The 13352-nt window shown below is 40.9% G+C and overlaps 1 protein-coding gene across 1 annotated transcript; it reads right to left on the bottom strand.

The window, feature by feature from the left end:
* Window positions 1-3946: 3946 nt before the first annotated feature.
* Window positions 3947-4405, bottom strand: LOC122654528 (uncharacterized mitochondrial protein AtMg00810-like). The gene has a single exon (XM_043848656.1). It carries the CDS (start codon window positions 4403-4405, stop codon window positions 3947-3949), a length of 459 nt encoding a protein of 152 aa, XP_043704591.1.
* Window positions 4406-13352: the final 8947 nt, after the last annotated feature.

Genomic DNA, 13352 nt, shown 5'->3' with positions numbered 1-13352 from the left:
TTTGGGCACAGGTAAGGGTGTTAAATAGTTCGGTTTCTGTGTAATCAGTTCAGTGGAAAGATTTTAAGGTGAAACCAGAATCGAGCCGTTTAGTAAATCATTTTGGTTTCTCAATTTTTAAATGGTTTCAGTTACCGGTCCTAAATGGTTTTGATCATGATTTTAGATACTTAGTTCTTAAACGGTTTACTTGTTTTACACGAAATTTAATGCTTGCTGGATGTACACAACAAGCGACATTGAAAAAAAACTTGATTCTAATTCATAGAGAAGCCAAAAATATTCATAAAAACATTGAATGCTATTAGACTAATGTATTTGAATGAATCTAACCTAATTATTTTATTATAAATTTCACATATACACTGTTACCAATCCAAATTTGACTCTCATTGTTTTCAAAGATAACAGCAACCTATTGTATGAAGGCACTAATAGTTAATTAATTACCATTACATATTACTAATATTTATTTCAATTTAAATGGTTTACCAACTGTTTAAATGTTTAGGTTCGGTTTAAACCGTTTAACTAAACAGTCTCGATTTTAAAACCCAAAATCGAATCATTTATTAAACGGTTTCACGGTTTTGATATAAATGGCTCGGTTTGGTTTCGATAAACGGTTTCACCTTGATTTTGACACCCTTAGGTGTAGGTACACACCTAGACACAACATCGGTTACCGCTCTTTCTCCCCTCTAGTAATTAGTATGAACTCTAGAGAGGACGTTTATCTGCTCCATTTCCTAAGCAGCTCCATTTCCTCAAGTTTCTTTATTAGAGGGGGGCATAATGACCACCCAATCCCTACCCGAACACACTATCTAGATGGTGTCCACCTCCCCCCCACCCTTCTATTAGAGGAACTTGAAAAAAATGGAGCGGACAAGAAATGATGCAAATAAAAATACCTCCAGAGAAGGGTGTCAACCCCGAGTATCACCAAACCTGCACAGTGGCTTGGCAGTAGGCCTGCCAATTTGCTTTGGGGTTTAGGTTTGGTAATGTCTACATGTTTCTTTCTGTTCTAGGATTGCCCATACCGCCACCTCCTTCAATGTATTTAGAATTTTTATTTTTTATTTTTTTGGGTGGGGGGAAGGGGAAAGAGTCAAAACACTCTCTGGGCCTAAGATGAACATCGCACCTCCTCACATGAGTTATTATATTATTGTTTTTAAAATAAAAAATAATGATTAAAAAATCAATGCGAGAAGGTGTAGAGGAATTGCTGCACATAGATTGAGACAAATGAACTGTCTTAATATTAAGGCGCTTGGGGCACATAGATTGAGACAAATGGTAAAGATTTTTATTTCCCTATCCATCCGTATTAATGGAATTGTCATAATATGAAGCTTGTGGGGGCACCCAAGATTGAGGCAAATGTTGAGATTTTAGTCCTTTGCCTTGGGCATGGTTCTAAGTATTGATATCGTATTGGGTGATGCGTATCGGTTTTGTTAGTTATCAATATTGATACTGTGCCGACATCGTATCAGTAGCACGACAAAGGGTAAAATAATCAAAAATTTTACTTTTTTAAAGAAGATTCAGGGGTATTTTATCCGATACACCCAATCCAGACCGATACCATATTGATATCGTATCGATTTTGTAGATTATCGATATCCGTTCCGGATACTGTGCACTAAAACCATGCCTTGGGGACCTTTACCCTTGCGTGGGATCCACACTACAATGTCTTGCTCAAGTCTAGTGTTGTTAGGACTGTAAACGGATCGGATTCGGCTCGGATAGTGCTATATCCGCATCCGCATCCGATTAGCTATCGAACGAATTCGGATAGTGCTAAACGGATACGGACACGGATACTGATCGGATATTTTATCCGTTTACATGTAAATATAGCTTTTCGGATAGCTATAACCTATCCATATCCGCGTCCGTTTAGCTTTCGGATGGATTCGAATAGTGCTAAACGGATATGGAAACGGATTTCGGCTATTTATTTACACTCCTAAGTGTTGTTATCGGGGGACTCACACCCTATGTGGGATCCTCACTGCAAAACCCTTAATTAACTTCTCGTACGTGAAAGCCTTCATGTATGGTTACATGATCGACACAATTCTTTTGTTTTCATAAATGCCTCCTCATGTGGACCCTGATCTTCTACGGTGCGTTGCCCGTAGCGGCGAGAACGGTGCACAAATGAGGCAATGTGCAATGACCACCTTACCCCCGCTTTGGGCAAAATGTTCTGGCAAGCGTAAGATAGTCATTGTGCGTCATCTTATCAGTGCGCCGCTCTCGCCGCTACGGGCAGGCGCTCCGTAGAAGGTCTGGACTGTCCTCATATTGCGACTCTTTAGAAAAGAAAAGTACACATCTGCTCACTGATTTACGTGAGAAAAAAAAAATCCTCATTAATTGGACATGCAACCACTGATTTATTGAAACATAACATGTGGCTAGCTACCATGTGGGAAATATCATTTTTGTGTTGTCCCCACAAGATTGTGACTTGCAGGAAGTCAGGGTTTAGTCGGGTCGGGTTTCTACAAACGAGAAGGTGAGAGTTAGAGATGGATTAAATGAGGGTTTAAAACCCTGACCGTTTCTTAGGGACCACGGCTGGACAGAGCCAGATCCTGCGCACACACACACACCCTGAAAAGAAATAAACAAACAAGTGAGTCACGTGACAGATATTTTACCTTTTCTAGTCTAGTCCAATTTTATCTGCTATATTTACCTCTATTTCCATTTTCTTTTCCCCTGTTAGGGTGGATGTGACGAGGAAATTATTCTTTTCCTTCTATACTGATTTTGATAATATCCTGTTAAACATTAGAGAATGTTGGAACAGCTCATGTGGTAGGGCTGTACAAGGGTCTGCTATAGTATTTGCAACATTTTGAAAAGGACCACACCACGGCCTGTCCCCATACAACTCGAAATTTAGGGTCAAGTCTCAACTACATTGGCCAGCTCATGTGCTTTACTCTAATTAACCTAAGTGAGCTACATGACTCGCCAGTCGTCATGACCAGCATGAAGCTGTACGGTGAAGTCAAGATGTTTGGATGTAAGGATGGGATTGTTCCGGTCTTCCTGATACAGAATAGCTGTTCCCAAGCTTTACTAAGGCTATGTTTGGTAACGGTCCAAAGAACGTTCTTTGGCCTTTTTTTGTTCTTTAAGAACAAAAAAATGCAAAATAATGTTTGGATATTCGGTTCGTTCTTTTGGTCTTTTAGAATGAACCAGACAAAATCTTGCTACAAAGAACGAGAACAACTATTGAAACCAAAAATAGAGTAAAACCCGTGACTTTGTGAACTGTAGTGGAAGAGAAGGAGACCTGCAAGTTCAAGGTAACACCACTTTCATGTTCATCTCTCTCTCTCTCTCTCTCGCTTTGTCACTCTCTAATAACTTGCAATTGTATTCCTTGATTTGATTCTCTCAATTAGAGAGTATATATACACAATACAAGGGAGAGATCCTAGCTAATCTAAACCAGGAAGAGATTACAATCAAATATTGGGTTTACATATACAAGGGATTGTGTTTCATAAGGTAAGATATTGAGGTCACATGTGGAGATCTATTATCACATGTGGGTGACTAAGAAAGGAAGGATATTTCTGTCGATATCTCTCAATACACCCCCTCAAGGTGGAGAATCGGTGGGCCGAATCTTCAGGTTGTCCCTCAAGAAAGTGAAGCGCGTCGAAGCAAGTGGCTTTGTGAGTGTATCTGCGAGCTGATCGTGGGTGGAGATGAATTGGACTTGCAGTTGCCTTTTGGAGACATGATCACACACAAAGTGGAAATCGATTTCCACGTGCTTGGTACGCACATGAAAAACAGGATTGGCAGACAAATAGGTTGCACCAATATTATCGCACCACAAGATCGGCGGACTAGCCAACGGGTAACCAAGCTCACGCATAAGGGACTCCAACCACATAAGTTAGACCGACGCATCGGCCAGGGCCTTGTACTCGGCCTCTATGCTAGAGCGTGCCACAGTTCTTTGTTTTCTGGAGGTCCAAGAAATCAAGTTGAGCCCAAGGACAATAGCAAATCCACCTGTGGACTTGCGGTCTGCACTGTCACCTGTCCAATCAGCATCGGAGAAAGCCTGAAGAGAGCGGATAGGTGAACGCTCAATGAGAAGGCCATGGGACTGAGTGCTTCGAAGGTAACGAAGGATTCTTTTAACAAGTTGCCAGTGATCCTCCGTTGGAGCGTGCATAAACTGACATACCTTGTTGACTGAGAAACTGACATCGGGCCGAGTGAGTGTCACATACTGTAGAGCTCCAACAACAGACCGATATTTAGTAGGGTCAAACATAAGAGCACCTCCTGAATCAGATGGTTTAACTGTAGTGGCCATAGGTGTCTTGACCGCTTTACAGTCAACCATTCCTGTGCGCTTCAATAAATCTGAAATATACCGAGATTGGGTCAGGACAATTCCACGAGAATTCTTAACCACCTCAATGCCCAGAAAAAGTGTAGAGGGCCAAGATCTTTAATTGAAAACTCTCGAGAAAGCTGATGCATGAGGGAATCAATCAAGGCAGTGTCACTGCCTGTTATGATAATGTCATCGACATAAATGAGTATATAGTAGACATGACCACCTGTGTGTCGAATAAACAGGGATGTATCCATCTTGGACCCATAAAACCCAAGGGTACAAAGAAAGGCAGACAAGCGGGCAAACCAAGCCCGGGGCGCTTGTTTCAAACCATACAACGCTTCATGCAATTTGCAGACCGAATCCGGATGAGAAGTATCAACAAACCCAGGAGGCTGAGTCATGTAGACTTCCTCAGTTAAGACACCATGCAAAAATGCATTACTTACATCAAGTTGTCTGATGGACCAGCCTTGGGACACAACAATGGAGAGAACCAGATGGATTGTAGTGGGCTTGATGACCGGGCTAAAAGTCTCACCATAATCAAGCCCATGCTGCTGATGAAACCCTTTTGCAACCAATCGCGCTTTGTAGCTCTCAAGAGACCCATCTGCTTTCCGTTTGATACGGTACACCCACTTGCAACCAATAATGTTCATACCGGGTGTCCTTAGAACAAGAGACCACGTCCCGTTCCGAATTAAAACATTAAATTCCTCCGTCATTGCAACCCGCCATTCCGATAATTTATTTCCCTGCGAAAAACAAGTCGATTCAGTAGCAACAGTCACTGTATTTAAAGCATGGGGCCTGGACCGTAGGTGCATGGGATGGCACACAGGTTGTTGGGACGGCTGGGTGGCAGTCGATTGGGGTATGGTGTTGGGTGGGTAGAGTTCATGTAGGGAACGAGTTTTAAGAGGTGGGGAGTCTTGGGAAGGGCCATCTAGAGGTCGCATTATTGGTTGTGGGCTGGGTACGGTTGGGGTAGGTGCAGCCAAGGGTGAACCGATTGTTGGGGGAGGTACCCCCCACTGGTGATGGTGGTGCTTGAAATTGCACCGCTGGTAATGGTGTGGGCATAGGAGGTGAAGAAACACGAATAGGGGCAGAAGCCCATGGAGAAGAGACAATGGGCATGGAAGCTAGTGGTCCTAAAATACAGGTGGACAAAGGAAAAGATTCCTCATCAAACCGAACATGTCGTGCAATGACAATGCATTTTGTGGAAAGATTAAGACAGCGATACCCGAAATGAGAGGGACTGTAACCTAGGAACACACTTGAGGAAGAGCGATAATCCATCTTAGGTTGATTAAACGGACGCAAATACGAAAAACAAAGGCAGCCAAAAACCTTAAGAAAGGAATAATCAGGACTATGATGAAAAACCAGTTGGTAAGGAGAAATTCAAAGAGAAACAGAAGTAGGCATTCGATTAATCAAGTAAACAGCCGTGTCGCACGCAAAATGCCAGTATGTTTGAGGAACTGACCCATGAGCTAAGAGGGAGAGTCTTGTCTCAACGATGTGCCTATGACGTCGTTCAACAGAACCCCGCTACTCATGAGTATGGGGGGCAGAAATACGGTGAGAAATTCCAATTTTTGAAAATAAGCAGGTAAAGTTCTATATTCACCACCCCAATCAGTTGTATTGATTTAATTTTGCGATCAAATAAGCGTTCAACAAGGGCTTGAAATTTAAGAAAAACATCAAACACATCCGATTTACGAACTAAAGGATAAAACCATATAAACTTAGTGTTATCGTCCACAAAAATCACATAAAACCTATGTCCATCAACAGAAACAGTTGGGGAGGGGCCCCAAACGTCACTAAAAATAAGATCTAATAGAAATAAACTCTTATGATGCGTAGCAGGCACAGATAAATGGCTGGCTTTGCCTAACTAACAAGCCTTACAAATATTATTAAAACGAGATGATGGAGATGGTAAATTATTTATTTTTAACATAAGACGGAGAAGCTGCTCATGCGGGTGTCCTAGGCGACAGTGCCAAATATTAAGGGAGCTACGAACGGCATGGTGGGCAGTTGGAGGACCAAATGGCTGAAGCTCGTAGAGACCACCTTTACTCGGTCCGGAAAGAAGGGTTGACTTGGTGACTTGATCCTTCACAAGAAAGTGAGAAGGGTGAAATTCAAAAAACACATTGTTATCACGACTGAACTTTTGAATAGAAAGAAGAGATTTAGATATTGACGGAACATGCAAAACATTGTGTAAAGTAAATAAACGAGAAGAATTGGAAGGTAGAGAAGAAGATCCAATGTGAGTGATGGGTAAACCCTTACCATTACCAACATGCAAGTGATGATGACCATTATATTCATCATATTGCGATAGAGAATGTAGATCAGGCGTGACGTGATGGCTAGCACCAGTGTCAGGGTGAAAGGAAGAGGGGAGGGCAGTGATGGGTTAGGTAATAGTGGTGGGTTGGGGTGATGGTAGGGCAATGGTTGGGCTGCATAGGCTGTGTGTGTGGGATAGGTGTAGTTGGCAGTAGGTATGGATGGGTAAGAAAGTTGATTGGGAGGAGCAAATGCAGGCTGTTGACGATAATAACACCGATCTGTTGAATGATTAGTTCGCCGGCAAATAGAATACCAAAAACGACCAGGTTGAGAACTTTGGAAACCTCGACCACGACCACCACGGCCCCTGCCTCCCCTACCACCACGACCACCATGTTGAGGGGATGGTGAGCCGTGAGGGCCAAAAGAGGAGGAGCATTGCACAGTGTTTGCAGATGGAGAGGATCCGATGGATGTAGAGTCGGTCACTGTAGCTTTGTTGAGAGAGATGCCATGGAGGAACTCATGGCTTAGCAACATTGCATGAAGGCCATCATATGATATTGGATCGGTCCTTGTCAACAGAGATGAGACCATAGCCTGGAACTCAGGCTTAAGGCCCTTATAAATATGTAGATTAAAAGTGTTGGGTCGAAGGGTGTGACCAGCGGCATTTAATTCAGCTGCAATAGATTTGGCCCGCTGTAGAAATTGAGACACGGGTTCATCAGATTTCTGCTGAATCTCCTGCAACGCCATAGTAAGAGACATGATATGGCTTTCAAAAGGAGAAGAAAATGCTGTGGAGAGAGTCTGTCATATTTCTTGGCTGGTGCGCTTCCCAAGGATGAGTGGGAACACCTCCTTAGAGAGGGAGGCTATGAGAAAACTTTGTATCATAGAGTCCTGGCGTCGCCAGGTTGCAGCTTCAGATGCTTCAGTTGGGCACGGAATAGTGCCATCCAGGTAACCAAACAAGTCCTGCCCATTCAGAAAGGGCTCAATCTGAGTTTGCCAGAAGAGAAAATTTTTGGATGTAAGCTTGAGCGAAATGTAATGATGTGCATTACGAAAAGAGGGAGCAGAACCGGAGGAGGGGAAGGGGGAGGTTTCAGCCGTGGACAGAGGACTAGAGGAACCGTCCCCCATGGAGAAAAATTAGAGAAAAGAAGGAGATGGGAAGGTAGAACTCGTTGGAGTTTTTAGGCTCTTGATACCATAATAACTTGCAATTGTATTCCTTGATTTGATTCATCTCTCAATTAGAGAGTATATATACACAATACAAGGGAGAGATCCTAGCTAATCTAAACTTGGAAGAGATTACAAAAAGATTACAATCAAATATTGGGTTTACATATACAAGGGATTGTGTTTCATAAGGTAAGATACTGTGATCATATGTGGAGATCTATTATCACATGTGGGTGACTAAGAAAGGAAGGATATTTCTGTCGATATCTCTCAATACTCTTGGTCGTCTCTGCTGTGTGAATTTGGTTTATGGTTTTGGAAAGCCAAGATCTAAGATATTTTATACAATCACTCCCATTTTGTCTTAAGAATTGGATCATCATCACTATAATTCGAAGGAATCAGCCGAACAGGTATGGATTTTAGGGATTTATTGAGCAAAAGTGATTTTTAAGTATGAATTTTAGGGTTTTTAGGGATTTTACTGTTATCTACGGTTACCTAAAATTGGAACCTCTCTCTTCCTTCTAACATTCAACCAGCTACTCCTCTATCATTCATATAGTTTTTTGATCTTTCCTAGGAAGTTTTCCTTTTTCCCTCCAGCTGTGTGTTTGGGTTTTCATATATGTTTCTCTAATTATCGTGATTATTGTGTTTCCATTTATCCAATATTTGTATTATTACTCAACAATTGTTTTTGCAAAGCCATTTTAGGGTAGAATTGATAGTTGGTTTTAGATATTTAATCATCCCATTATCACTTTGTAACTGTGAATCCACCTTATTAGTATTTGTAGAGATCTGTTTTGTGTTACTTTGGATGTCAAAAGTTTCGGCCTTTGCATTCCCACGGTATTTTAATCATACGATTATGTGATCGGATTTGAGGGCAAAGGAAGGCAAGATGAAGAACAGGGGTTGAATCCTACTATGTTTGGTTTACTATGCAGCAGACAATATTTGATTGTTTTGCTAGTGGATCCCACACATGAGGATCCAGATCTTCTACGGTGTGGGCTGCTCGTCCTGCCGTGCTGTGCAGACACATGGCGAAACGCATTGACTGCCTTACCCCTACCCGAACGCCTTGCCCGAGCGGGGGTAAGGCGGTCATTGTGCGTGGCCCTGTGTCTGCGCAGCACAGGTAGGACAAGACAACGTGCCATAGAAGATCTGTGTCCCACACATGAATCAATGGTGCCTATTCTTTTTTTCTTTAGTAGACTAAGATGGGGCTTATTTGCACTTTCTAGAGCTTCTAGAAGTGTCTTGCTGTTAAGTAGGAGTTGGTTGGTTGTTTTTAGTTAGTTCCTAATTTCTGTAATAGCAAACACTAGTGAGGCTATACCCATTCATGAATTTGGACATTGTTATTTTTCTTTCCCAACCCCCATTCCAATCTTTAAATTGCTACAAAAAACATGGATTTCTTCTAGTTTGGGTTGAGTAGTTGACACATTTGGAGTAGTCATGAATCCCGTAAGCCTAGGCTTGTGTGAATTTGACTGGGAGCTTGATGAACTCAAGGTATAGCTTAACTACTTGTGTGCATTTGCCTTTTATCATATCCCATTCATCCACTTAGAAATGAGAAGAACCTGCAAAAGTTACCATTCGACTGCAATACTTATACCATTCATTGTGAACGTTATGCTGGGCCAATTGCCATAAAATTTTTGACCATCCAAAAACTGTTGATCAGATGGGTGATAATTAACCAATTGGGTCAACTTCTTTAAGATAGGAGATTTATGAGGCCACCAAACTGTTTTCTGATGCTTTTGAATCTATTTTACATGCTAAGGATTTGGACATTGTTATTTTTCTTTCCCACCCCCATTCCAATCTTTAAATTGACCAAAGAATGTTCAATTTTAATGAGATTTTGACTCATGAAAGCATCCCATATAAATAGCAGTTCTTCCCAATGAAACTGGGTAAAATAAGTGGGCAAGATTTCCTGAGTCAAATCACCAAAAAAACTATGAGTATTTAATCGATGATCAAGTCTCTTGGCTTAAATTCTAGACCAACAAGAAAAGAAGAATCTAAATGAAAAGATGTCATAGCCAATTTATTGAAGACAACAAGAATTAGGTTATGATGCAATCAGCCATGTGAGAAGACTATGATGCAAAACCACAACTGAACTGCGAAAACCAACGTGACAATGAATCACTTATCCAGAAAAAGTCCCAAGTCTATCAATATAAATTAAAATGATTGAGACTATCTGAATGTCTTAGAGATTTATATGTGGAATTTCATTATGCTTCAGGAGCACAATGCAACCCAAACAGGAAGCTAACCCCCTCTTAAACACACACTGGCAGGCAAACCACAAGGTGTTATTGAGATTGTTTGGCTTATCTGATTAGAACCAACCTTAGGGTGAAATAACTGACCTGATAATGGTGGTATAATGAATTAGCTTAGGAAAAATATGGAGTTGCAGAAGTTACTCCTCTCCTATACTCTGTTTTCTTGCAAGTAACTGTTATGAATTCATCACTTCTGGTATGAATTCTGTTATGATGTTGTACATTATGTTCTTTCATGTTAGAAGGTCTATATTTTTCTAGGTTTTGGTATGGTGAGTGCATTCAAATTTGATATGGATTCATGGGTTTTGTATAGGAGAAGTTACTCCTCTCCTATACTCTGCATTTTTCTGGGTTTTGTATCTTTCTTCTCACCACTAAAGATATTCCTGGCTTATACTGATTGAATACTACTTGATGGATCTTTAGCTCAAATTCGTAGAGCACTTGGAACATGAGCATATTTCAAGTGGATGGTGGTTTGAATCCACCAAGGCCCTCTTTATTCAAATGTTCATAGCATAGTCAATTATGGTACTAAGTCACACAAGAACCCAATTTTAATTGCATCTTTGAAATTTGACATATTTTTATAATTACTTTGGTTATGTTAATGAGATATTTTAATTTTATGCTAAGGTTGGTAAGAGAAAATGATTCTACAAGTATTTTTTGGTATAATTTAGAAGGAAATGCATTATTGTAATTAATATCAAATTTGGAAGAACAGGTTTGACCAAACGCCATTTTCATTCTAAACACGTTCTTGAGACCGTTACCAAATGACCATTCTTATACATAAAACGTCGTTCCAGACCAGAAAGGCCAAAAAAAGGTTTCTGGTCAAGAACGTCCGTTCTTTACTCAGAGTGTTACCAAACGTAGCCTAAGTAACATGGCTTGGATGCAAGGGTATAAGCGTAGTCCTGAACCCAAACACTCCGTTGTGATTTTTTTTTTTTTTTTTTTTTTTTTTTTTTCTGTAGTTTCTCTCTAAATTCCTCCACCACTTCAAACTGGGTTTTGACTGGGACGAGTCACTCGAGTCGAGTCAAAACTTTGAAAAACCTGGTCAAGAGTCATATAGACTAGGTCAAGGTAAAAACTGACAAGACTGGGTCATAAATTGTCTGAGTCAAATAAGACTCGCTATTTTTATCCGAGTCATGGGAAACACATGAGTTTAGTCTTTTTTTTTAAAACCATAAAGCCGATTCACTTGAATTTGATTTGAGTCAAATAGTACATCTGTATTCTAAAACACTAAGAAACCCTCAACTCTTCGACTCCCTTCTCTTGTTCAATGGTATAAAACTCAAAATGCATTGATATGTTATTCATTATTTTATCTGATTTTTTCTTATATATTTTTTCTTCTGTTTTTCTGATTTTTTACTAATTTATACATATTTATTGTATTAAAAAATAAAAATAAAAAACGTGGCTCGCCATGATTGGATTTGACAAGGCCGAGTCACCAGGATTTTCTGAAAGACGAGTCGAGTCAGAAAACCTTGTTTTTCAACTATGCTTCCATCAGTCCTATTTATGTCCATAATTTTTTAATATTTTGTTTTGCCACTTAGCGTACGAACAGGGTATCTTGGGGTCTACTTGTACGACAAAATTTTAGCCCCCTCCAAACTACCACATGGCAAACATGAGTGTAACAAATAATTTGTTTCTAGTTTGCTGGTTTGAGAATGTCGCATCCTAGATTTATTTTATTTTTTTTTGGAGGGAATGAATAACAACCCCAAAATTTAAGGCAAAAGTTTCTTTTGACAAGCATGTTTAAAAAAAGGGGCGTTGCTCTCTGTGCCGCAGGCTGCGCCCAGGCACATGGAGGTGGGTGTAATAACCACCTTGCCCCCTTGAGTGACAGGCCCATGTGCCTGGGCGCAACCTGCGTTGTGGCATAGAGAACATCCTCCCTTAAAAAATAGGAGGATGGGCTACGTGGAAAGGTGATTTAACCATTCAAGAAATTTTAATCTCCCGTGTATATCCATCTGTCCTTGGTCGTCCTAGCAGTCATGTACACCTTTTTGGTAGTCCATAATTTTTAAACAATTTTAATGTACTAGGACTTAATCCTTTTGAGCAGAATCTTGAGTTGAACAAGGGACTTTAAGGACCTATTATTTATTTGGAAGAAAGTTTCCTGTCCAGGAGCATGGCTCCCGAGTTGGATCTTTATCGCCCCCAGTACTGGGGGCACTGCTGCGCGCTTTCTTCCTGTCCAGGAGCTTAGTTGGATCTTTATCGCCCCCAGTTCTGGGGGCACTGCTGCGCGCTTTCTTCCTGTCCAGGAGCATGGCTCCCTAGTTGGATCTTTATCGCCCCCAGTATTGGGGGCGCTGCTGCATGCCCATGTGTGCATGGTGGGGCCCACTATGCACACATGGACATTGCTGCGCCGCACAATGCGCACAGCAGCACCCCCAGTACTGGGGCCGATAATTTTCCTCCAGAGTTTGCACCCTTGTGTTTATCTCTTTCCTCTTTCTTGTAAAATGACCTCACTGTCCCCTGAGAACACTTCTCCTATTTTTTTATTAGAAAACAACGATTCTCTAGTAAGACCATCAAATTGGGTTGGCTCTTATGAAATTAGAAGTTCCTTGAAAGTAGCCAATGAAATAAAGTTGCCATGTGAACTTACCTAGCTTGGGGTTTTGGATAACTGATTCCGGAGTCCTCTTATGCACTAGCATTGCTTTTATTTATGGGAAAAAGAATGATGTCTGATCCCGTGTCCCTTGCACCTATTGGGAGCGCACAAATTTACCACCCTTGATCACCCTGTGAAATAAAAATACCATCCATTAGTACAGGGACCATGTGTTCGTTCTTATTGACCTACACATTAGTACAGGGACCATGCGACCAAACAACGATCTCTTGCCCCATATTTTTTTAGTGCTCAATGCTTAGGCAATAAGCATGTTATCAAGATTATTGCTATGCAATTTTCATTTTTATGTAAATTATTATCAACTCAGCTACTACTGTAATACAGGGTTATACCGTTCAACTAGCATGAACCCATCTGGCACAAATCTCCGTAAACATCTTACAGAAAGTGACATGAAAAATATGGTACA

Source organism: Telopea speciosissima, chromosome 1, assembly GCF_018873765.1.
Source record: "Telopea speciosissima isolate NSW1024214 ecotype Mountain lineage chromosome 1, Tspe_v1, whole genome shotgun sequence".
NCBI classification, from domain to species: Eukaryota; Viridiplantae; Streptophyta; class Magnoliopsida; order Proteales; family Proteaceae; genus Telopea; species Telopea speciosissima.
Note: the sequence above shows the minus strand (reverse complement) of the source record. Positions and strands in the feature narration are given on the sequence as shown.